We start from the raw sequence: 26,567 nt of genomic DNA on the forward strand, positions 1-26,567 counted from the left end.
TGAAATGTAAATAAATTGGACATTATATAAAAATAAGAATGAAATGCCATAGTAGATAAATTATGTTAAGTTGGTATCCACTATCTGGTGAAATCAACTGTACAGGTGACATTTTGAAATGATAAAGTAGATTGTTTGGAGGTGTGACAACATCCACTGGATGGTGAGATGTGATGAAATATTTTGGATTGCAGCTTTCTTCAATTAATTAAAGAGTGAGTTTTATTTAGGCTGAGATAGGAAAAAATTGTATGATTACCCCATTAAGAATCAAACTTAATTTCTTGATCATTGCAGAGCCAATTAGGCATTGGCAATAACCTTGAGTTTGCTAAAAAAAAGCAGCAGGAAAACTCTACCTAGGAAAACTTCTAACGTGCTTTCTGTTTACATTGCAGTAATTTACAACAGTCCTCATGTAGAGCAATTGATGTAATCCATAATTATTTTAATGTTACCTTATGTTCATACTTAACTTCTGTAATGCATTAAATTACAAGATTTTATTTGCCTAACTTTTATTTGGATACTGAAAAGATTTTTCCCTGCTTGAAGAGTTAAGATTAAAACTTACTCAACTTCTTGCATTTGCAGACATTTTGTTTAAGTTATTTTTACACCATGTAATTAGGTACTTCATAAGTGTAAATAGTTTTATACCAAGTTATTCCAATCTTTTGTAAACTAGCATCTGCAGTTTATTGTGTCTACTTATTCCAATTTATGTTTTGGTTGTTATTAGAAATCTATACAGATTTTGTGGTGCATTTGAATTACTTAAGAATGGAAATCATCCTAATTTGATTCTCACCACACAGGTCATGTATATATGTAGTTCTGGGCTATGGCAGCAACTTCAACAATTATGGGTTTCAAGAAAATACTATGTGTAGAAAGTATATCCCCACAGAAACAGTTTTGAAATTAGAAAGCTAGAAATCATACTTTTATATCGTCCAGAAGTCAATCTCTACACATAGAAATTCACTGAATATTATTTTCCACTTTTGATTACGTATTCACTTGCATTGTACACTGTCACATGAACTTAAATTTCATAATAATAATAATAACAGATGCATTCACTAACCATCAGGGGCTCAATATATTTTTGTAAATAGTTTTGGATAAGATTATACAGCTGACTTTTCATTAATTTTGCTGCAGTGGTTTTGACTTTCTTCTTTATTTAGTGCCACCATTAGTTTAATGTAAAATCAGGCCAGGCTGTGCAGAACAGAACTGTTCCATCGCCTGGATTACCAGCTGGGGTCCTCGCATACCTGCACTTACTTGGACTGGAGGTGTCCCTCCACTCCACTGGGTCCAGCGGCTCTGATGTGACAGATGTCTGCACTATCAGTGGAATAGAGAGGAGGCCCTTCCCCAAAGTACCTTAACAGCCAGAAATCTGGAGGTGGGGTGGTAAGGTAGATGAGTGGAGAAAGGAGGGGTGCAGAGTTTTGTCAGCTGTGAAATCTGCAAGTCATTTTAAGAGTTTTTAAATGCTTTTGATATCCTGAGATTTTTTTACAACACTGATAAATAACATATTAAACTGCAGAAAAATATTTTTTCAAAAGTGTCTTAAATCTGGCCCTAGAAATCAGTGGGGCTTCAGATCTTGTACCAGATATTCTGAATATGTCAGTAAGTCCCAAGATTCCTTTTTTCACAGCAAATGCAGTTTGAACGGCTGAATGCAGCTGACTACAGCCAATGTAATCAAGATAATTCGCTGCAAGCAATATAACTTCAGTAAATCAGTTATAACTACTTGAAATATCTGGAATTTTTTTTTGAGTAAATCAAAATAGCAAGGTAAACATTGTCGGAATAATTTCTTATGTAAAAATACATCTAGGATTTTGTCATTAATGGCATTAAATTAATTCAAAAACATTAGAATTAATTTAAAATTTCAATAACTATAGTCAATGATGCTTTGAATTCAATGATGGACTGTTTAAAACTTCTTAGTGAGAATGGTTTTAAATGAAAACATACAAAAATTGCCTGTAATATAATCTCTGTGAAAATTACATTAACAAACAAGAACAATTTGAAGTGAGAAGTAAGAAGGTCAATGCTGAACCATTTTGACAATTCCAAGTGGTCAATGATTATAACATACGACATTAGAAACCTTAACCTACCCACACGAGTGATAAATGAGGCATTTTGTGCCATTACATTCCCATAAATCACTTCAGTCAACTGCTGACGGCTTTTATCAGATATAACCTTTTCAAGCTTCTCTTTGACTGCTAACATTTTCAACTCTGACACATGTGCAGTTTACAAATTCTGCAGCTGATTAACTCTGGACAGCAGCAGACTGCTTCAAGGTGGTTAGAACTTCATATTCTCAAATGCTCTAAACACAACAGTGCTGGTAAATCCCTCTCTCCTCTAAATATCTAACTATAGCCTTCAAAATCATCCAGCAAATTCACTGCTTGCAGTACATAACCCAAGCCAGTCTTCATAATATTCAATATGATCTTGATCATGTGATTACTGTTAGTATAGTACTTCAGAGGTATTAGTTTTGATAAAGTCTAAATAAACATCAAAACTTAGTGATGAAAACTGAGCAGACACTCAAACAACAGACGCAGGAAGGTCAGAGTAGACGCTTCTGCAACTGATAACCTCTTTATCATAGAGCCACATATTCAAAAAATTGTTGCGTAGGTAACATCTCCCCATAGCATCAGTCCTCAGATCTCTTTTTCCTGACATCTTTTGACGTGCAACCCATGAGGAATTCACAAGTTCTTTATTTGAATAAGAATGCAACATATCAAAGGAGTTATGCAGTAATAATTTGACAATTGAGATGTAAATATCATGATCTGAAACATTCATTCTGGGAAGAAAGCATATTTAATACCTAAAACAAAGGAAGATATTTTCAAGGCAAAATCAAAGGGTAATGATAGATGGTGATGGTAGTAATCTCAGGCCAAAGAAGCGAATTGAATAGTCACTGGACACTTTAAAGAGCTCTGTCTGATAGTATGGAAAAATACAATAGCAATAAAGGAAACAAGGTGATTATATCTCACAAAAATCCATGGGATGTCCATTAATACACTTAAAATTCAGTTGCATGTGAGGACAATTTTTATGCAACTCTCATAGTTACAAAGATAGATAACTCAATTAGCAGAACATCTATCAAAATATTTGGATGTGAAAAAGGAAACAAAGAAGATTGATGGCTGAGAAAGTTCACTGATTCCCTTGCCATAATATTCATGCAATGGGCCCGACAGCATTTTTGTGCTGTCTTCACACGCAAAGCTTCATTACCCATCACTCCACCGATTTCTTGTTATTATGAGGCTACCATTTTGCCAAACTATAGTTTCAATGATGGATGTTGGAAGGAACAGTGTTTGTAGCAGTAGGAAAATGAAACACTTTATAAACTGAGAAAATATTGCCGCTGATTCTAATTTAATAACTAATGATTAAAAACACAATCAGCTCATCTCAGTGTGCATAAGTTTGGACGGTGATAGATTTTCCCCCCTCGTACAAAAAAAAAGAGCACATATAAAATGATCCTCTGTAATTCAAATGAATAGTTTAATTTCATTCTCCAGCTTAGCATTTTTGGTTTGCATATGGCAGAAGTGTATCCTCATATTTCTTTGCGTGATACTGATGCAGGATAAGACTGGCAAAATATGTCACACAAAGTACTTTGCATGTTTTTTTATACACAACCATAAAAAGGTAACTGTCGATTTTCTATTGAGTGTTATATCTTGTTCATGGCTAACAGAACACAAATTATATTCTTAAATTGATGACTTTTTATGCATTTGAAATTGTACTCTGTGTTTGTATGTGAAAAAATGTTTCCTTATCAACACAAAATAAAACATTACATTTTTATTGATTTACTAGACTAAGTGGGACCCATTGGGTCCCCCAACGCAATCCGTTCTCCAACGCAATATTCCACCACTCACCCGTAGCCCCCAACTGCGAAGGCACGGCTCATTTCCCCTCATCCCAAAGCACTCCACCCCCCTCCTCTTCACCCTCCATCTTCATTCCCCTCTCCTCCTCCCCTCCCCCAATCCCTCCCTCACCTCTCCCACCCCTTTCCCCTACCCTGTCACTCCCTCCCTCCATAACTCCTCTCCCCTCTCTACCCCCCTCCTCCCCCACTCCTCATCTTCCCTATCCCATTATCCCTCCTCACCTCCCCCATTCCCCCTCCTTATTCCCCACTCCCCCCCTCCTCCCCCATACTCCCTCCTCACCTGCTCCCTCTTCTTTCCCCTCTCCTCCTACCCTCCCCAATACCTCCCTCATCTCTCCTTTCCCCTACCCTCAATCACTCCCTCCCCCCATAACTCCTCTCCCCTCCCTACCCCTATCCCCCACTCTCCCTCACCTTCCCCTCCCCCACTTTCCCCTCCCTCTCCCTCCTCTCCCTCAATCCCCCCACCCTCCCATCTCACCTCCCCAGGATCTCGAGGATGCCGCTTCTCTCCCTTCTTGCGTGCCCCAGAGGAGCATCAGCCGTCGGCGCCCTCAGAGCCAGGCTCAGCGCCCAGGCGCCCACATCACTGAGAAATAGGAAGGGATAAAGACAGATACCCAAGAGAATCTAGAGGTAGAGCTGCCAAGGAAAAAAGGGAATCCTTAATGGATTACCTTAATTGGTTAGACGCGAGCCAAGACCACATGGGCAAGATTGAAATCAGTTGAAGGTAGACCCAGATAGATTGACATTGGAGAGGGGCCAATGGATGTGCATGGTGATGTCAGACCTGTCAAAACTGCAGACAGATTGAGAAGGTCCAAGACAGACAGATTACATGTTGTCATATTGGATGGACGGGAAGGTCCAAGACAGACAGATTACATGTTGTCATATTGGATGGACGATTAAGAGAACCAAATTAGAAATTAGGAGCACAATATATGAACACAAGCCTTCACTGCTATTTAACATAGCCTGTCCTGTGTCTCATTCACCGTTCTGCTCAATCCTTACCAGCTTTAGTGTCCAAAATTCTATCATCTCAACTTCAATATACTCAACAACTGAGCTTTCACAACCTTCTGAAAGGACTGTTTCAGTCCTGCTGCTAGAGAGAAAACCCGATTGAGTGGATTCAAACATGGAGCTGTGAGAAAAATGGGCATGGATTTTAGAGGCACCAATATAGTACTCCTGCGTGTGACCACCATTTAGAGCTGGGCTGGGAAAAGAGGAAGACATGGTCACGACTCGCTTTGTATATTTAAATGTTCACAGGATCTGGTCGACAGTTTGCAAACATCACCGGGTAAAGATTCTTCCTTAGATGCATGCACTAAAAGTGGACATGCATTATACTCTTGCAGCGATCAAAGGAAATATATTTTGTAAACAAAGTACCAGATGCTGAAGTCACTATATTATGTTTTTGCACATGATGGGTGTACAAAATATCCACCCCTTCATGTTGTCAGACTATTTATGCACATTTCATCCCATACCTTTTAAATATTAGAGAAAATAATCTATCCAATCAAGAGAAAAGGATGTCATCTTTTACTTCCAGAAGTTAACCTGACATAATGTCTAAATGAAATGATGCAGTGCACCAAGCCTCAAGGAACAATCTTTAACTGTTCCTGTAGAAATGTGATTTTAACAATGAAGAATGCATTCAAAATGTCAGAAGTAAATGTCAATTAAAAATTACATATAGGTCTGAATTGTAAGGTTTGGAGGTTGACATTCTTTGACATAGCAGAGTGTGTGTGACCAGGCCTTTGGCAAACTCAACAGGATCTATGCTGTCAGCTCATATCGTACAGAAACTCAGATGCTTGTCTAATCTGAATGAAAAATAACATGAAAATTGGAGCTGAAGCCTTGCAGTAGAAGCTGAAGGCATTCTCTGTACCATGTGACAGCTTCCAGTAACGGGACTACATTGAAACACTAAGGCCATAGACAAATATTTACAGAGGGGGAAAATAAAACAAAAAAATCTAATTGCCATGGTATTAAACAGCATGAATTTAAGATCACAGGAAGTAAATATCACACCTTGGTGGACACAAACATCATTTCAGGTAAGCAAGCACAATAGTTTAGATAAGATTTTAAATAAAAATAATTTGTAAATGTAACAATATAGCAGCTAAATTTCCCTTACATCTACGCAGGAAAGAGATAAGATAATAAAACTTAAAACATATACATTAGTTAGAGGATTGAGCATTCAACACAATGTAGGAAATCATTTCTTTAACCAAACTCCAAGTAATAGACCGACATTTGCACTATTCCAGTTTGGTATCTAACAGACAGTTTTTGGTTTGATGTTTCCCCGCCTCATTATTTTATCAATCTGCCATGCAAAATGAACACATTAAAATTCAAAACATCTCATAAATGTATAGAAAATTATACAAACTCTAGACACTTGGCACCCTCTTTAGTTCACGGCAACACAATGCACAATCCTTTAACTGGATTTCATGTCAATCCAATAGATTATTGAAAACAAAATAAAAAATCTGTCTCTGATTCATGATGAGTGCATTTAAAATCGGTTCTTTTCCCCATCCTTCGTCTTAAGAAATGGAGGACTGGCTTGAATATAAATTAATACTCGAATGACAACTAATAGGAATAACCTCTTGGCCTAGAAATGTTTATCCCATCCAACTATTTCCTGCTGTCTGATTGGAAGCGACAAAAACATTCTTTAAAAAAAAGCATCCTTGAAGTGTGTGTCCACACAACTTTCTAACACTGACTGAACATTTATCATCCATTCACCAATTCCGATTGAAAATTAATAGTCCTGCGATTGGTTTCTTCACCCTGGCTGCCAATAATGCAGCCTTGGACTGACCTACAGCTCCTTGGTGCTATTCTAAGGTCAAACCCTGCCAGCATTACACCAGTGTGTCAAAATATGTCAACAAACCATCCGCACTACAGGAAGAAGAATGACCTTTCATTTCTTCGTGTACAGAGTCCTGATAAAACCAACAGAGGCTAGGTATGCATGAGCAGTTTTCCAAACTGCTTGACACTCTCAACTTCTAAAGGTTTCCCCAGTGTATTTTCCAAAGCACAAATGTAAAATACAGCTACTCCAACTTTCTATAACATTACCACATTTATACATATGTGACATATTTCCAAAAATATATTTTCAACTATGCTAACCTAAAGTAAAATATCAAAAGTTGTCATAATTCAGTTCGCTCCAGTAGCACATTTCCCATCAGAAAATTGGTTGTAGTCATTGGGTACTGACTTTAGATTTTTTGGGAGAGAATATTTGTATCTTGGTACTCTGGTAATTAAGCGGTAATTCTAACCTATTTATTGTGCTTTTCAGATGCATAACATTTTAACACAAGTGCATAAATTATCTTATTTCTTATAGTTATAATTTTATAAAACCTTAGCATTAAAATCGAATATATTTTGAAGAGCAAGTTTCACTCCTTAAAAAAGGTTTAAATTTTAAAGTGAAAAACAAAACTGACCTGGATTTTGCAGTTGTAATGACAGCAAGATAGTCAGTATACAGCATCAGTACACTGAAATACTGACTTCAATTGCTAGAATACATACAGTGGCTTGCAAAAGTATTCATACCCCTTGAACTTTTCCACATTTTGTCACGTTACAACCACAAACGTAAATGTATTTTATTGGGATTTTATGTGATAGACCAACACAAAGTGGCGCATAATTGTGAAGTGGAAGGAAAATGATACATGGTTTTCAAATTTTTTTACAAATAAAAAACTGAAAATTGTGGCGTGCAAAAGTATTCAGCCCCCTTTACTCTGATACCCCTAAATAAAATCCAGTGCAACTAATTGCCTTCAGAAGTCACCTAATTAGTAAATAGAGTCCACTTGTGTGTAATCTAATCTCAGTATAAATACAGCTGTTCTGTGAAGGCCTCAGAGGTTTGTTAGAGAACATTAGTGAACAAACAGCATCATGAAGCCCAAGGAACACACCAGACAGGTCAGGGATAAAGTTGTGGAGAAGTTTAAAGCAGGGTTAGGTTATAAAAAAATATCCCAAGCTTTGAACATCTCACGGAGTACTGTTCAATCCATCATCCGAAAATGGAAAGAGTATGGCACAACTGCAAACCTACCAAGACATGGCCGTCCACCTAAACTGACAGGCCGGGCAAGGAGAGCATTGATCAGAGAAGCAGCCAAGAGGCCCATGGTAACTCTGGAGGAGCTGCAGAGATCGACAGCTCAGGTGGGAGAATCTGTCCACAGGACATCTATTAGTCGTGCACTCCACAAATCGGACCTTTATGGAAGAGTGGCAAGAAGAAAGCCCTTGTTGAAAAAAAGTCATAAGAAGTCCCGTTTGCAGTTTGCCACAAGCCATGTGGGGGACACAGCAAACATGTGGAGGAAGGTGCTCTGGTCAGATGAGACCAAAATTGAAGTTTTTGGCCTAAATGCAAAACGTTATGTGTGGCGGAAAACTAACACTGCACATCACCCTGAACACACCATCCCCATTGTGAAACATGGTGGTGGCAGCATCATGCTGTGGGGATGCTTTTCTTCAGCAGGGACAGGGAAGCTGGTCAGAGTTGATGGGAAGATGGATGGAGCAAAAAACAGGGCAATCTTGGAAGAAAACCTGTTAGAGTCTGCAAAAGACTTGAGACTGGGGCGGAGGTTCACCTTCCAGCAGGACAACAACCCTAAACATACAGCCAGAGCTACAATGGAATGGTTTAGATCAAAGCATATTCATGTGTTAGAATGGCCCAGTCAAAGTCCAGACCGAAATCCAATTGAGAATCTCTGGCAAGACTTGAAAATTGCTGTTCACAGACACTCTCCATCCAATCTGACTGAGCTTGAGCTATTTTGCAAAGAAGAATGGGCAAAAATTTCAGTCTCTAGATGTGCAAAGCTGGTAGAGACATACCACAAAAGACTTGCAGCTGTAATTGCAGCGAAAGGTGGTTCTACAAAGTATTGACTCAGGGGGGCTGAATACTTTTGCACGCCACACTTTTCAGTTTTTTATTTGTAAAAAAATTTGAAAATCATGTATCATTTTCCTTCCACTTCACAATTATGCACCACTTTGTGTTGGTCTATCACATAAAATCCCAATAAAATACATTTACGTTTGTGGTTGTAACGTGACAAAATGTGGAAAAGTTCAAGGGGTATGAAAACGTTTGCAAGCCACTGTATGTATAGTGAAAGATGGACACCTTTCCTAGAACTGCTCAGAGTTGCAACAGTTAGTGTTGTTGCTGAACTACTCCAGGGACCAGGTTCGATCTTGACCTCAGGTGCTGGTTATATGGAGTATGCACATTTTCTCAGTGACCATGAAGGTTTCTTCCTGGTGCACCAGTTTTCTCACACACCCCAAAGACATGGTCATAGGTTAATTAGCCGTTATAAATAAGGACCGGATCCTTAACAAAATTGATGTACAGAGGCATCTTGGGGTCCAAGTTCAAAACTACCTGACAGTAGCAACACAACTAGATACTGTGGTAAAGAAGGTTTGTGGTATGCTTGTCTTCATCATTCAGGTTATTGAGTATAAAAGTCAAGAAGTCATGTTGCAACTTTATGAAACTGTGGTTGCATTTGTAGTATCATGTGCAGAAGAAGATTACCAGGATGGTACCGATATTAAAGAGTATTAGCTGTAAGGAGAGGTTGACAAAGCGGTTGCCTTTGAAGAATCAGAGGGTTTGGGGAGACATGCAAGAAGTTCATAAAATTATGAGGCATGGATACGATGGAGAGTCAAAACCTTTATCCCAGATTTTCCCCAGTATGTTAAATACTAGATGGCATAATTTTCAAGTGAGAGGGGGAATGTTTAAAGATGATATGTAGGACAGGTTTATTTTTAATACAGAGAGTGGTAGGTGTACGGAAACCACTACCAGGGGTGGTGGCGGAAGCACATACGATAGAGACCTTTAAATAGGCATATCAATACGCAGGGCATGGATCTGCATATTGATATGCCTGTTACGAGGAATATGGATCTTGTGCAGCAAAAGGGAACAAGTTTAATTTGGCGTCATGTTTGACAGACATCAGAGGCTGCTGGGCCCTTTGCTGTGCCCTTCTGGTCCATGTTCTATTCTATAACATTGCCCCTTCATGCAGATTGATAGCAAAAAGGATCAAAGGGGAAATATAGATTTAGTTATCAATCCTTTCCAGTTAATCTCAAGAAGTCAGTAAAATGACAGAAATCCTCAACTATTCACAAACTATCCTTGTTGTACAATACCTTGAAAATGTCATATTTTGTTGCGTATGAAGTTAATTTCTATTTTTATGGAATTAACCATAATTACTGCATTACAAGCTCTCGGGCCCTAAGAAAACCCATGAAAATAGATTGTACTTTCCTTTAAGACCTAATGGATTAAATAATAATAACTGCTTACACTGCAGTTTCTCATCAATTGTGCCCCCCACCCCCCCCCCCCCAACCCTCAATATATTTAGTACTTTTAAAAAAACAACTTTTTTACTTCCTGCTTTGCTGTCCAGGATAATTCTTCATTGTGATTTACTGGTTTGATGGCATCCATTAATGCACTGCAATTAAGGACCATTGGGGTTGCATTTATCATAATGAATTGTTTGACGGTGCGACTTTAACATACATCTATCTGTACATTGTATTTTCACAGTATTTACATTGAGCCAATATGCAGCAAAAAAATAACTCTACTTTATGCAAATCTACAGGGTAAATTAGAAAACCCATTTCAAACTCCAACGCCAATTGTTGAGAATATATAATTTGATCAAATCAAATGCTCCCAATGAATGATAGTACTGGATAGGCACTATTGTAGTTAAAAAAAAGAAAATAACACCACATAATCAGCTCACAGGTCTTATGAACACACCCCAATAAATTTCTTATCAGATTTTATCAATTTTACCATATATTGGATTACCTAACCCCAATTTATACTATACTCCCTACACCCTCATGACTGTGCAGCAAAATTCTGCTCCAATTCCTTTTACAGGTTTGTAGAGGACACCACTGCAATGGGATGGGTCTTGAACAATGAACATATGTACAGGAAGGAGAGAGAGAGCTTAGTGGCATGATATCTGCTGAACAACCACTCCCTCAATGTCAGTAAGACAAAGGAACTAGATATTGAATTCAGGAAGCTTGGTGGAGTATATGCCCCCAATCAACATCAATATTGCTGAAATGGAGATGGTCAAGAGCATCAAGTTCCTAGGGATAAATTTTACCAACATCCTGTCCTGGACCAAGCACATTGAACTACAGCCAAAAAAACCCTATACAATGCTTCTACTTCCTCAGGTGACTGAAGAAATTCAGCATGACTCTAACGATTCTTACCAATTTCAACAGATGACTGTAGAAAGCATACTTGTGTTGCATCATAGCTTAGTTTGGGAACAGCTCTGACCAAGACCACAAGAAATTGCAGATATGTAGCCCAGACAATCACACAGACCAGACTACTCACCATTGACTCCATCTACACTTCATGCTGCCATGGGAAAGCAGCCAACATAATCAATGATCTTACCCACCCCGGTCATTCCTTTTCTTTCCTGCTCCCATTGGGCAAAAGGTACAAAAGCTTGAAAGCACATACAACCAGGCTCAAAAACAGCTTCATCCCCTCTGAATAATACTTCCATAAACTCGGGTACAGTAATGTGCAAAATTGCAAGGGATTAACAATAAAAGGAAAGATGTAATGTGTGGATGAATAGAGGGATGTTGGAGTGCATATCAGGTAGCAGGGCAAGGTAGTAATGTGATAAAGTGGGCATCTGAGCAAACTGCCTTTGTTGTCCAAGGTATTGAATACCAAGGCAAGGAAGTCACGTTAGAGTAAAATGCAAAGTGCTGGAGCAACTCAGCAGGTCAGGCAGCATCCCTGGCGGGAATAGACAGGTGACGTTTCGGGGCAGGACTCCTTTTCAGACAGATAGTACAGGGAAGACAGCTAGAAAAAGATGGGGGCAGGATAAAGCCTGGCAAGTGATAGGTGGATACAAGTGAGGGGGCTTTGATTGGCTGATAGGTGGAGTAATACAGGTCATGCTAGAACTGTACAAAACATTGGCTCAGTTACAGCTAAAGTCCAATGTGGCGTCTCAATTAGTAGATATCAGAAAGATGTGATGGCAATAGAGAGGATTCAGAGAAGAGTTACCAAGGATGTTGGCAGGGATGCATGAACATCATCTATGCTGCACAATAAATAAACTGCTGGAAGAACTCTGCAGACGGTGCTGTATCCATAGAGGCAAAATTGGCATTTCAGGTTCTTCCAGCAGTTGATGTTTTGCATCAGATTCTTGCATCTATACTTTGTCTCTCTCATCAAGACAGGGGTTGTTTTCTTTGGTACAAAGTAGCCTGAGGTAAGACTTCATTGAAGTGTATAAACTATAAAAGGCCTGAATAAGGCAAATAATAGACATTTGTTTTTTTTTTGTTTTCTTTGGGAAAGAATCAGAAGAGTGTTGAAGAAAATATTTCACTCAACAAATGTGGTCTAAAGTATAGTGCCTTAAAAAGGGTAAGGGAAGCAGAAAAATCCTAAATGGCATTTGAAAATTTACAATCCATGGGGGTTCTGGAGCAAACATTTTAAGTAGCTTAGTGCACATTGGAACAATGGACCGAAGACTCCTGTGCTGTAAGTTTTAAAAATTCTATTGCCTTGAACTAATACATTAATGGCACCAAAGGCCTTAAGTCAATGTCACAGGGATCATTAGATCTTTAAAGGCAGCTTACTTTAAAGTCAGTGGCCTTATTTTGAGGTTAACTGCAAAATCCTAATTCTTTTGGCTTGGTATGTGCCTTCAGAATGAACTGAAATACATATTTTCAAAAAAATGGAAAGATTTGAACACATAACTAAATTGATGTTCTCTATATCTGAAATTGTATTGATATTCAGGAGCCAGTAACTGTGTAGCACTTTATAATATGCCAGATATTATACCAAACCACAAACCAAGAGCGCACTTCTTATATTTCTAAAAAGAAAATTTTGTGGCTGCAGTGGAAGAAGCGAAAATACATTTTATTCAATTGACCAACAGAAGAGTCTCATTTAGTTGAATTACGGCGTGGCTAAATTGGTATAGAGTTTGCTACTTCTAAGCAAAATTATAAATTGCTCAATGAAAAGAAACAGTTCTATTGGTCGCAATATAAAAACTGACAACTATCGAGAGATATCATCCAGCAGTTTGATGATTTTGGATCTTGATTATTTAAGAGTAAACACCTATCGTATTAAACAAAATCTGTTCAAATAATTATGAGATGAGTGGAATCATTAAACATTTGAGAATTGTTAAAATTATCAAAATAAAAAATAAGGAATTCTGTTACTTTGACAATGTTTCCTATAGTAAACATTCTATATTGTCTTTAAGAACACTGACAGGGCATATAACTAAGCGGCAAACTTTTGAAAAGACTTACTTAATCTTTTGGCAAACTAAAAAGTCCAGCTTTTTCTTTGTGATGCAATGATAGATTATTTTAATGTTTAATTTTTGCTTCCATCAGAACCAAAATCTGGAAAATGCAGTGAGGGATTTGAGGACTACATGAAAAATAAATTGCAAAGGAAATGAAGGAGAAAAATATAGTGTCACAGGGAAAGTAAAAAATGTTAACAAGAAGTCGTATCTATCCCAGATTTATCTGCAAGGGTAATTATGCATGCAACTCTGGACTGAAAGCATCTTTGTGTAAATTTAAACTATGACATCTATTAAAAAAATACTGCCCAGGACACCAATTTAACAAAAGCTGTAAACTCACAAATATTATATGAAAACAGTGAGGCATTAAAGAAAAGGGCTTTATTTATTGAGTTAATTATTGAATATGTGAAATAGTTTGTCACCCAGTAGTAACTTTCATCATCCTGAAAGTGTTAGAAATCATAGTGCTTTACTCCCTCTCTTTCATACTCCATAACATGGCAGCATTCTATTCTTCATGGCCATGTTGCAGACACTTGCAATGAAGAACCAGATCTTGGCCATAAAATAAGGACACAAAAAAATATAATCTGCCTCATTTTATCATCCGAGCTCACATTTAAGATCATCACCAGACGCTTTGTCCCCCAATGCCTGCATCTTTCCTCCTCCCATGAAACAAGAATTTGATTGCTTTTATTTCCAGCATGTTGTGAAGATTGCATTTATTATGGTCAACTAATTTGTTATAAATGGTCACCTATCTGCATGTTTTAATGCCAGGAGGCAAAAGATACATTTTTCAATACAAAAATTATCCTTCTCCAATATTTACATTTAACAAAATAATAAGTGAGGAGGCAAATTGTGCATTGTACAGATTTATCTCCTGTCATTAGATTTAGCTACTGGTGGTATAGTAAATACTTCTGCAATCACTCCTTGAGCATTTTCAATTCTTAGATTATTTCTTCTTCACAACTAACCTTGCGGTCATGTTTTACCCATGCTAAGAATAAACCACGTTCTTATTGCAACTCATCTTCATAATCATTCAATTTGAGTTAACCACAAGATCAAAGCTACACCAACTAATTTTCAGCTGTTAAATTATATTGAAAGATCAAAAAATCTTAAACATCAAACACTGAAGAGTAATAGATCTTGGATTGAAATAAAATAATTGATGGCTAATAAACATTGTTATTATACAAGAAAGTAATTTGTTTTGAAGACACTAACATGGAATGAGCTGAATGGAAAAGAACCAAGCTTCCTTCTTAATTCACTAATCTCTAACCTTGATAACACTACATTTTTTGTAAAGAAGATTTACCCAATTTAAAATACGACAAAACTCATGAATTGTGTTATGCATGCTTTTTACAATAAAAATTAAATGATTGTTAATTTAATTTCATATTGTAGCTATTGCAATGTGTGATATATTTGGAACTAATTTAAACAGTTTTTTCCCACATATTGAATTCTGCCCTTTACCAGTGCAAAGCATTGTGCAGACCGATTCTTTGCCGTTTCCAAATATTATTCCTATTCTATTGTTGCATGTATGGAATCACATATAAGCTTTCTTCTGTTTAATTTAAGCAACACACGCGTGGTAAAACTGGCTGAATTACTGACAGCAACTTAGGGATTTCTGTGTTAAACCAAGCATGCATGGAAATCTCAAAGATGTCAGGTTCAACGCATAATGATGGTGAATACCAATAGTTTTCATTGTCACAACAACTACAGAATGTAGGCCACTGTCTACTTTTCTGGAAGTATAAGCAAGTTCATTTAGAACTGAAATAAATATTCCCTGTTTCAGTTTCTTAGGATTAACAGAATTCATGAGATGGATTGGAAGACTTTGATCCCAGTAATAATTATTGTACAGCATTTACCTATGATGGTTGCCAACTTTGCAGACAGGGATTTATAAAATATGGTGAATTTAACTTCAAAGCAGATTTCAACAAAACTAGGTTTAACCTTCAAACATAATTAGCATGTTATGCTAGGAAAGTGTTTTCTCTAAAAAAAACACGTAAACAGCACAGTTTGTACGAGAAATGTTGTATAATCAGGGCACCTGTTCCAATAGCTCCAGAATTGGTCTTGCAAGTAAGATTGGTGACTATACTCATCTCCAAACGAGGCCTTGCTTTCAATCCAATGAATCACATGACCTTCAACAGCTATAAATAAATGGAATATATTAATACAGTATTTCTCAATTTTCAATTAAATACTTTAACATTACATGGAACATTACATTATCAGAGAAACCCATCTGCTTTGTACAATTGACATCCTATACTTTAGGGTGGCATAGCAGTTGAATTGCTGCCTTACAGCACCAGAGACCCGGGTTCGATCCTGACTATGGGTGCTGTCTGTCTGGAGTATGTACATTCTCCCCGTGACCCTGTTGGTTTTCTCCGGGTGCTCTGGTTTCATCCCACATTCCAAAGACGTACAGGTTTGCAGGTTAATTGGCTTCTGTAAATGTAGGATGGTGCTAGTATACAGAGATTGCTGGTTGGCGCAGACTTAGTGGGCCGAAGGGCCTGTTTCTGCACCGTATCTCTAAACTGAATTAAATCTATTGCTCTATTTCATTACCCCTCAGATGCAATCATCTATTCTTTTAAGCAACAGAAATTCAATTAAATAACGATCTAAGAAGAAAATCCAAAAGAAAGAAAACAGGAAGAAACAATGTGTTATTCAGAACATTTAGATGATAACTTGCATTTTATCAGAACATGCAGATTCAATGAAACAGCAACGACACATCATCTTTGGTGTCTACGTTGCCATTTATCCCCCAGTCATCCTCACTAAAATACGGAGTTGGGCCAATCAAACTGCTGCTTAAAGAAACAGGCTGCATACAAAGAATTGACACAATGTTACAAAGGAACAGGTTCAAGGATCTGACCAGTAGAACATAAAAAGGCGCACTCGTCTGTTTAGTTACAACTCCGTTTTATTGGCAATAGAGAACAAAAACAATACTTGTCTTGGTATGCGCGGGATCCGGTTTACTGCAACACACCTCTCTCGCTCTCTGCCTCCGTCCATGGCGCTGATCGCGACTCAGCTCGTCGGTGAACCACTCTCGTACATAAACTAATTTATGGCTTCCTGGCGCCTGCCTTTATACAGATAATAAATCAGCCGTTGAAATATCCACCGATATGTCCTGAGCCCATAGCGCTGCTCCCAAATTCAAACTATAACCAATGGCAGAGGCCCGCATCCGAGTGAGCTCCCCCCCCCCGGGAACAAAGCGCTATCAACCGCAGACTGGCACGTAAAGCAATACACAACGCTACAAACGGCGCACAAATCAATACACACAGCGCTACAGTCTTGGCGCGCAAAGCAATACATACAGCACTTTGTCGCACAAAGGTTTAAAAAGAGTGCTGTTGGCTTAACGCGTGGGAATTTAAACAAAGAGCTGCCGGCTGCAGCGCTAAATATAGCATTACCGGCCGTAGCGCTATGGGCTTTAAACATAGCGCTATGGCCACAGCGCTATGGGTCACAGACTTCAGGCAAAATTCTCGTATAACATTCCACCCCTCGAACAGTCTGGTTACCGTCACATCCGGCCCGCAGGGATTAACTCGTTACATCCAGCCCACAGGCTGTAGTAAAGTCCACGTGGTCGTGATGCCAATCTGCACATCCAACGTCGTAATATTATGGCCAACAAGATTGTCCCAATGGATAGTCCCCAGTACACCACAGTTGTCCACCATCCTCCCGAGAGATTGTAGTCGTGCTACTGTTCTCCGACCCTTCAAATCTTCTCTACGGCTTCCTGGATGTGGTCAGCGAGGTTGGTGATGTTCTCTTTTACCCCACTCAGGTTCAAACCAGTCACAAAATCTGTAGCACCACGCATGGTACAAATTAACTTGTTTTGTCGGAGGTCCCAAACCTTAATGCCATAATTAATAACACCAGAGATAATCTGATTGCTTTAAACGTTACTGCCAATACTCGGTACATGTTTTGAAATATATGGATTGCAGCCTTCTACCAAATGTCCTATAGCTTCACTGTTTTGTCGTCGCTTCCTGTACAGACCAACTGTGGTCGCTGTCCGGCTGGATAACATGAATTCACAAAGGATGTGTGACCTTTAAATCTCGTGATTCTTTCACCCGTTTCACTGTCCCACACTGCTACAGTTTTGTCTGTTGATGCCGGAAAAAGCATGCTGCCATCTGTGTTATAATGCAATTCCATCACTGCTCCACTGTGACCTTCCAATTTAGCAAAATTATCGCATCCTGCAGATGCCAGTGTTGATCCACATGAGTGAAATTTACAACAGTAAACTTCTCCCTCGTGACCCTGTAAAAGCATTAGAGGAGCTTAAAGACTCAAGGTTCTTGGTCCCACCTGCAGCATGACCTGCTGCGGGCTCCCCTGCACCGAGGGTAGCAGCTTGTTGCGGGGGTGCTTGGCCTGCACCAGCGCCATCCCGCCCGCTATTTTCAATCTATTTATTTAGTTTCTATTCTGTTCGTCAGATCCTGCCGACTACGCCAAATGTTACAAGGGAACAGGTTCAAGGATCTGACTAGTAGAACAGAAAAAGCCTCACTCTTCTGTTTAGTTACAAATCAGTTTTATTGGCAAGCGAGAACAAAAACAATACTTGTCTTGGTATACGTGGAGTCTGATTTACAGCAACACACCACTCTCTCTCTGCATCCATCCGCGACGCTGATCGCGACTCAGCCCATCGGTGAACCCCTCTCGTACATGAACACATCAGATTTATTGGCGAGAGCGAACAAAAACACTACTTGTCTTGGTATGCGCAGGGTCCGTTTTACAGCAGCACACCTCTCTCTCTGCCTCAGTCCGCGGCGCTGATCGCGACTCAGCCCTTCGGTGTAACCCTCTCGTACATAAACTAACTTATGGCATCCTGGCACCTGCCTTTATACAGGTAAGAAATCAACCGTTGAAATAACCGCCGGTAAGTCCAAGCCAATAGCGTTGCTCCCAAATTCAAACTATAACCAATTGCAGGGAACATCATCCGAGCAAGCCCCTCCCCCCCTTTGGGAACAAAGCGCTATCAGCCGCAGACTGGCGCGTAAAGCAATATACAGCGCTACCGACCTGGCGCGCAATCCAATACACACAGCGCTACAGTCTCGGCACGCAAAGCAATACACACAGCTTTGCCAGTTTGGCACACAAAGGTTTAAACAGAGCGCTGTCGGTTTAGCATGTCAAAATTTAAACAAAGAGCTGTCGGCTGCAGCGCTATGGGTTCTAAATATAGCACTACCGGCCACAGCGCTAGGGGCTTTAAACATAGAGCTAATGCCACAGCGCTATGGGTCACAGACTGTTCGGGCAAAATTCTCGTATAACACACACGATGCTGCATTCAGAAGTAAGTCATTCTTTGTAAAAGCCTAAATTCTGTAGTCACCTCCACAGCCTAACTATTTAACAACAAGATAATATTGAAATATCAGTATAGAAACATATGAATAAGCAATGTCCATGAGGCCAAGTGTGCTTTACATAAGGGCCTCATAAGTAGAAGGGACCTTAGATGTTGCAAATGAATGTTGAACACGATAAATCTATATTCAGTTGTTTTTGCCACTGTAGATTGAGCAGAGGAAAACAAGCAAGTGGCAGGTTTGATTCGTGTGGTATAGAGATGCCCTGGAGGTGAGGGAGAAAGGAAAATGTCAGTCAAGGCTGGGTAGATAGGGACACCAGGACCTTGTGGATCAGAAATGGATCAGGTCTTGGTGGTTCAGACTCCTAAGAGCCTGACCCTACTCATGCAGTTCTCCTTCAGTACTGGCTAACCAGATCTCTCATTTGCAGTAAAGTTCTCCTTCTGTACATGATGGGCTTCTAATGTATCAGAACGGGGAGGACACTGAAGCAAAATCAAAAACTTTATATTTAACATGGCAAATATGCAATCGATTTCCTGATTAAATTCCATTTAATAATATTTACAAATCACTCTGCTGCGCACGTCACATTCACAAGTCTAAAAAAAAACGACCTCTCCACCATTTCTACAGATAGAGCTTGATTATGTGAAACTGTGTGCATCACTGTACCAGCCAACCCCATTTTAAACTTTGTTACCTATCACTCCCTTTTTTGGAAAAGAGTTAAATTAATAGAATAATAATTTCATTCTCTGCAATTCTATTCTATACATAGATATCCATCACTGGGTGGAGAAAATATTTATTCTGATCTCGCTTCAGTTTTCCAAACTTTAAACAAATAGCTCTCAATTTTATAAAAGATTGTTGCCAGTTAGCATTAAAGATATCTGATTTTACTTCGGAGTCACGTGAGTGACTACGTGAAGAACCCGCTCAGTGCGCAGGCGCGGCATTACGCCAGCAGTGCAACAGCGGCTGCAACGGGATTTAGGCGCTCCCGCTACAGAATGAAACGGACCGTCAGGTGAGTACCCTGAGGCCGGGTTTCTATTACAGTGGAGCCTTTTCTGCTTGTGTTTTACAGGCAGAGAAAAAGGCTCTGGAACAAAACTGTCCCCCGTTCGAGGAGGAACGTTTTCCCGAATTCGGACGGGACGTCTCTCCCCCCGCACGGGGGGAGAGAGAGCCGCCTGAGCCGCTGGAGCGGCTCTCGGAGCAGGTGCCTGCGAGACGCGCTGCTTGAGGGGCGCTCTCGCTTCTACAAGGCACAAAAGCTCTAGAAGAACCTGTCCCCCGCTCGACTCCAGCGGAGGAGCGTTCCATTGCAGGGGGGGGGGCAGCAACAGGCGGTAGGAATTACCGGGTCCGGTGTTCCGCTATTCCCCGACACCGTGCTGAGCCCAGCCCGCTAGTACCTGAGCAGCGGGCTGGATGCATAGCCAGCCGAAGAGGCATCTGGCCGGTAGCTTCCGACTTATCGGAGGGGACGTCTCTCCACCCGCATGGGAGAGAGACAGCCGCCTGAGCCGTGGAGCGGCAGGCGGCAGGACCGCTCATAGAGCGCTCCACCATCCCCGACACCGAGCCAAGCCCAGTCCCACTAAACGCCTGAACAGCGGACTGGGGGGAAAAAATCCACCAGGAAAACCAACCGGCCGGTGTTTCCCAATTCGTCGGACGGGGACATGTCTCCACCTAAACGGAGGAGAGACAGCCGCCTGAGCTGCATCCAATGGCTCTTGGAGCAGCTCCAGCGGGATGCGCAAAAAGAGCGCTCTCGCGGAGGGAGATCAGGCACCCCCTCCACAGTGTCTTGTGCACTGCCCTCTGCTCCCTCATTACTGGAGGCTAGCATTGGTGACCAGGGCTGGGCTGGTCTGGAACAGGGGCTGGCGGACGAGATCGGGAGTATGCAAGGGGTGCAGGAGCAGGAAGAGCTGCTGGGTGTGATGGACCGCTATGTAGCAACCCCACGTGCTGGAAGACTGCTGGAACCGAAACACGGCCAGCATAAATCATCTTTCGAATAAGCCCTTGCAGGAAGGTACTTTCTGAGGCACTAGATCTTTACACAGCACCAGAGAACTGTGAGGCCTCAGAGTGCTGACTGTGAACAGCCAAATCTGGGGGCATGTGGGGTCACACATTCGTAACCATGAACTCAAGCTACAGCGGATCCTAAGGCTCCTGACGTTGGCCATCACAGCCTTTTGCTCGTTCTGTGGACAGCACGGAGATGGATACCTGCCAGCAGGATGTACTGGCATTGATGTGCAACACTCAGTTTGAAACTTCCGGCGGGATATCATAAGACCTGCCCTCAATCCCAAATTTGCTGGGTTATGCAAAGCCCCAGCTGCAGAGACGGACGCTCTGTTATTCGGGAAGGACCTCACCAAAAAGGTAAGGGACATGGAAGAGGCATCGAAAACTTTCAGCCTCATGAGGGCAGGCCCCACAATACCCAAGCGGCAGCACCCCACGGCATCCACCAGTCGACGTCCTCAATATGGGACTGGTGAAAGCTCGGGGACCGCATTTATCCCCAAAGATCTTGTTTAGATCAGGGCCCAGAGCGGACCCCATGGAAAATGCGCCACCCCCCAACATCGCCAGCACGTCAGACAAAAAAAAAAAAAAAAAAAAAAAAAAAGAAGATGGTGGATGTCGCATCATCATTGATTTAACATCACTAAATTAGTTTGTTAAGTATATACATTTCAAAATGGAGACATTTGTTACTGCCAAACAACTGATTTCCAAAGGATACTTCATGGCAAGCATTGATCTCAAAGATGCTTACTATCTAGTACCCATACACAAGGATCATCGCAGATACCTAAAATTTATCTGGATGGGACAGCTATGGTAGTACAAAGCATTGCCCAATGGTCTAACTTCAGCCCCAAGATTATTCACCAAAATATTGAAACCAGCCATGGCAATACTAAGAAAACAAAAACATATTGTCATGGCATATCTGGATGATATTCTGATAGTAGGGGAAAACGATGGAATTGGCTGTGGCAGCAGTATCAGCTACAAAACAGCTCCTCGAAACTCTGGGGTTCGTCCTACATCCAGATAAATCTAAGTTGAAGCCATCCACTATCATGGACTACCTGGGCTTCACAATTAACTCAGTCCATATGACTGTTACCTTGCCAAAGGCAAAAATGGTTGAATTAGCACAATCATGCAACAATTTAATGGTCAACGAGCGACCAACTATTCGACAAGTAGCAAGAGTAATTGGGGAAATGGTAGCAGCATTTCCGGCTACACAATTCGGACCTTTGCACTATCAAATTTACAGAGGCAAAGGTACAGGCACTAAAATGACATACAGGTCACTATGATCGTGTCATGAAATTACCCACTGAAGCAATATCAGAGCTACAGTGGTGGGCAGAAAACGTTTGGCATAGTTTCAGCCCTATCATCATCACTAACCCTACTTTAGTTATTCAAACAGATGTCAGTGCTCAGGCTGGGGAGCGACTAACTCCATATCCAGCACAGGTGGTAGATGGACTAACCTAGAGTCATCATTACTACTTACACTGGGCATTAACTATCTAGAGATGTTGGGTGCCTTTTATGGTTTAAAAGCATATGTATCTAATATGCAGCACTTGCATGTTCGGTTACAAATTGATAATACTATGGTGGTGGCTTATATTAACCATATGGGCGGCATAAAATCGTTATCATGCGACAAATTGGTCAACATGATTTGGAAAGGGTGTGTCGAAAGACATATTTGGCTATCAGCTACTTACCTACCAGGTAAGTTAAACACCCATGCCATGAGAAAATTAAACTCCTGGGTTGCAAGTTTTGAACAGACCTTACCTGGAACTAGGATTGTCCGAACAAACCATCACCACCATGTCGGCATCCCTTCGAACATCCAACAAGAGGCAGTACTTAACCAGCATCAAAAAATGGGAGAAGTACTGCCAGGAAACAGGGACAACGTACGCAACAGCCACAGCCACCAACGTACTGGAGTTCCTGGCCTATCTACACCACGATGAAGGGATCAGCTACAGTGCCATCAACACAGCACGGAGTGCTCTTTCTGCTTATCTCAAACCAGCGCCAGGACAACAGGCGATGGGATCCCATCCACTGGTGGTAAAACTGATGAAGAGCATTTACAATATCAAGCCCTAAGCCCAGGTATACCCATATTTGGGATATCAGTGTGGTCCTGACATATCTCAGGGAATGGCCATCAGCCTGATCCCTCGGCCTCGAGCAAGCTACACTAAAGACGCTCATGTTAATGGCACTTGTATCCGCTCAGAGGGTCCAGTCACTACACAAGTTGAGGCTGGACAACATGGTGGCCACCCCAGATCAGATCACATTCATCATACAGGGTCTGGTGAAACAAAGCAGGCCAGGAACAGCTAATCCAGTAGTGGTATTCCGGGCCTACCCACCAGAGCCACGGTTGTGTGTCGTGACCCATCTACAACATTACATAGACACAACCCACAATATCAGAGGGAGTGAAAAAGCCTTATGTGTCAGCCACAAGAAATCTCATGGCCGGGTAACGAGCCAAACCATTTCAAGATGGCTCAAACAGGTACTGAAGGCTGCCGGAATAGATACTAATACATTTAAGTCTCATTCCACTAGGGCAGCATCTACGTCAACGGCCGAGAGAATGGACGTACCGGTTGACCATATTCTGAATACAGCAGGATGGTCGAGGGAAACGACATTCAGAAATTTTATAATAAGCCGTTGGCAAAACCTGTTTTATTTGCAGCAAAGATTTACGGACTGCAAATATTTAATTTAAGCCCAGGGGAGCAATTTAATTCTTTGTTGTTATTGTTAAAAAAAAATACCATTGTGTTTTTCTACAAACAGATTCTTTGGTTGATTACGATAACACTTCCTCCCTCAAGAACTTCAGCAGTGAGTGAAATAAAACTGTTACACGGTTTGAAATCACAGAGCTTTGAAGTCTTCACGTAGTCACTCACGTAACTCCGAAGTAAAATAGTAAGATTAAACGAGAACTTACCAGTTTGAAGTTTGATCTGTATTTTATGAGGAGTTACGATGAGGGATTACGTGCCCTCCGCTCCCACCCTCATTATATGGATCAAACTAATCTTCTTCTTATCGAGTCCACACACAAGAATAGAAGTTGTTCAGCCAGAGCTGAACACACTTCTCGGCATCTGCACAATGGTGTCATCAAACTAATAAACTGATGTCTCCTTGTCTTTACTATGTTTACTTCAAATAACTGTGTCTATCTGTGATTCCACACCGCTGCTTGGAAGTATGCCGCGCCTGCGCACTGAGCGGGTTCTTCACGTAATCCCTCATCGTAACTCCTCATAAAATACAGATCAAACTTCAAACTGGTAAGTTCTCGTTTAATCTTACTATTTCATATGGTTCAGTTTCATATTTCTACTGAATGTAAACTGAAGTTTGGAGTTTAAATTTAGTTGAAAATGTTATAAGGACCAATGGCTCAAAATTGATATTCATTCCAGGAAAACCATAAAAACTAAATCCCAACAATTGGGTCCTCCAATGGATCTTAGATTAGCATTATCTAAACTTTACTATGAAAATGATTAAAGAGACTGAGAGATGATACAATTTAGATGTGTATCTCCACCTTCTGTTTGAAATGCTTTAAAAACTTCTATCTTTGACTATGTATCTGGTTATCTGCTCCAAAATGTGTTTATAGGGGGAGGAGGGGCAAGGGGGGGGGGGGGGGGGGGGTCAAAGGCCATATTTTATTATATGTTTAGGTATAAGTGTTAGAGCCCCTGTATTTGGGATTATTTAGAGACCCTTGTGTAGAATTCTGGTATAGCCATTCTTAGATTTCACAAACTAACACATCCCAAGAAAACAATTAAAATTAAATGTAGTAAATTCAGAAGGCTAGGCAAAAAAACACTTTGGGGATTTTTAGGCAAAGTAAAATTAGTACGTGGGTATTTAGGCAAAGTAAAATTAGCAAGTTCAACCTTTGCTGACTTGATTAGGAAGATCCTTCTTTTGGTCCCTTCTCTCCAAAAAAAACTCAATTCAATAACTCCCTCACATTTTATCTCCATTTCCCACTGTCACTTCTATAGTAACCTACATCCCGATTTAGATGTTTATCATTCTTACCTCAGCAGAAAGAATTTGTCTCTCCCTTGGCACCAGATGAGTTCTTAAATTAATTAATTAAAAAAACATTGAAATATTGGAGTTATTTTACATGGGTGTTAATACCCTGGCTGTTCAAGTAAACTCGCCTCTCGTGTCATGCCTTGTTTCAGATCATTGTAGTAATGAATTGAAAATAATACCGAATGCACTTAAAAGCCATTTTCCGCTCAGTAATGCAATAAAAATGTGCTCTGGATCTGTCTCTAGCTGCGGATGTTCCCATTCAAATGCCTCTTAGTTTCAATACTCGGGCTTAAGATATCATTACTCTGAGACATTAGTGCTGCCTAACCCAAAACACCCAAGTAACAATATGCCAGCACAAATTTGGAAAAGTGATAGCCAATAATGCAGATTAAATGTTAATTAGTGACTCCAGTTTCAGCTCAAGTCAAGCCATTTCTTCTTCTCCTGCCTTTCCAAAGAATCAGATTGATTTAAATGCAACATATTGCAATTTTCTGTAATTATTTTTAATTCATTCATTAGTTTCAGGCATTGCTGGTAGGCCAATATTTATTATCAATTCCATCTGCTCTTGAGAAAACTGTGGGCACAATGGAAGTATGCCGAAACAGCGTTTAGGTAGAATCTTCTGAGATCTTGAGCAGTGAGAACAAGTGTGTGTTTATAAATCCAGATTGATTGCGAATTGGAAAGATGGTGTTATGCTGGGCTTGTTGCATCGTTCCTCTTGGTAGCTGAGTGTGATTTTCTGTGATACAATCGAGGAAGCCTGGACATTCTACAGAGGTTGCGTGCTATAGGCGCAGATCGACTGCATATCAGATCGCTTGTTATGTTCTATATGATATTGAGCAGATTGCATATTTTTGGAGCTTCTTTCTTTCGGTAAGGTAGATAGTAGTCTACCATGCTCCTGTATTATGTCATCATTAAGGGGGTAAGTCACTGGAAGTCCAAAAGCAATTCTTAGTTGTATTTGGAACCATAACATTTTAAAAGGACTGAACAAGCTAGAGGCAGGAAAAATGTTCTCAATGTTGGGCGAGTCCAGAACCAGGGGCCACAGACTTAGAATAAAGGGGAGGTCATTTAAGACTGAGGTGAGAAAAAAACTTTTTCACCCAGAGAGTTGTGAATTTATGGAATTCCCTGCCACAGAGGGCAGTGGAGGCCAAGTCACTGGATGGATTTAAGAGAGAATTAGATAGAGCTCTAGGGGCTAGTGGAGTCAAGGGATATGGGGAGAAGGCAGGTATGGGTTATTGATAGGGGACGATCAGCCATGATCACAATGAATGGCTGTGCTGGCTCGAAGGGCCGAATGGCCTCCTCCTGCACCTATTTTCTATGTTTCTAAAAGGTACCTACTTTCCATTTGGAAAA

General features: G+C 40.5%; 1 protein-coding gene and 1 pseudogene across 3 annotated transcripts in view; both read right to left on the reverse strand.

Annotated features, from left to right (window-relative positions):
- Positions 1–26,567, reverse strand: part of cdin1 (CDAN1 interacting nuclease 1) — a 175,811-nt gene that overhangs the window by 30,015 nt on the left and 119,229 nt on the right. For all 3 annotated transcript variants that reach the window (XM_033026960.1, XM_033026959.1, XM_033026961.1), the window contains one exon: positions 15,638–15,743. In XM_033026960.1, coding sequence (XP_032882851.1) covers positions 15,638–15,743 — 106 coding nt within the window. The remainder of the gene's footprint in view (positions 1–15,637; positions 15,744–26,567) is intronic.
- Positions 17,069–18,048, reverse strand: LOC116976908 (annotated as a pseudogene).

The sequence above is a fragment of the Amblyraja radiata genome, chromosome 9, assembly GCF_010909765.2.
Source record: "Amblyraja radiata isolate CabotCenter1 chromosome 9, sAmbRad1.1.pri, whole genome shotgun sequence".
NCBI classification, from domain to species: Eukaryota; Metazoa; Chordata; class Chondrichthyes; order Rajiformes; family Rajidae; genus Amblyraja; species Amblyraja radiata.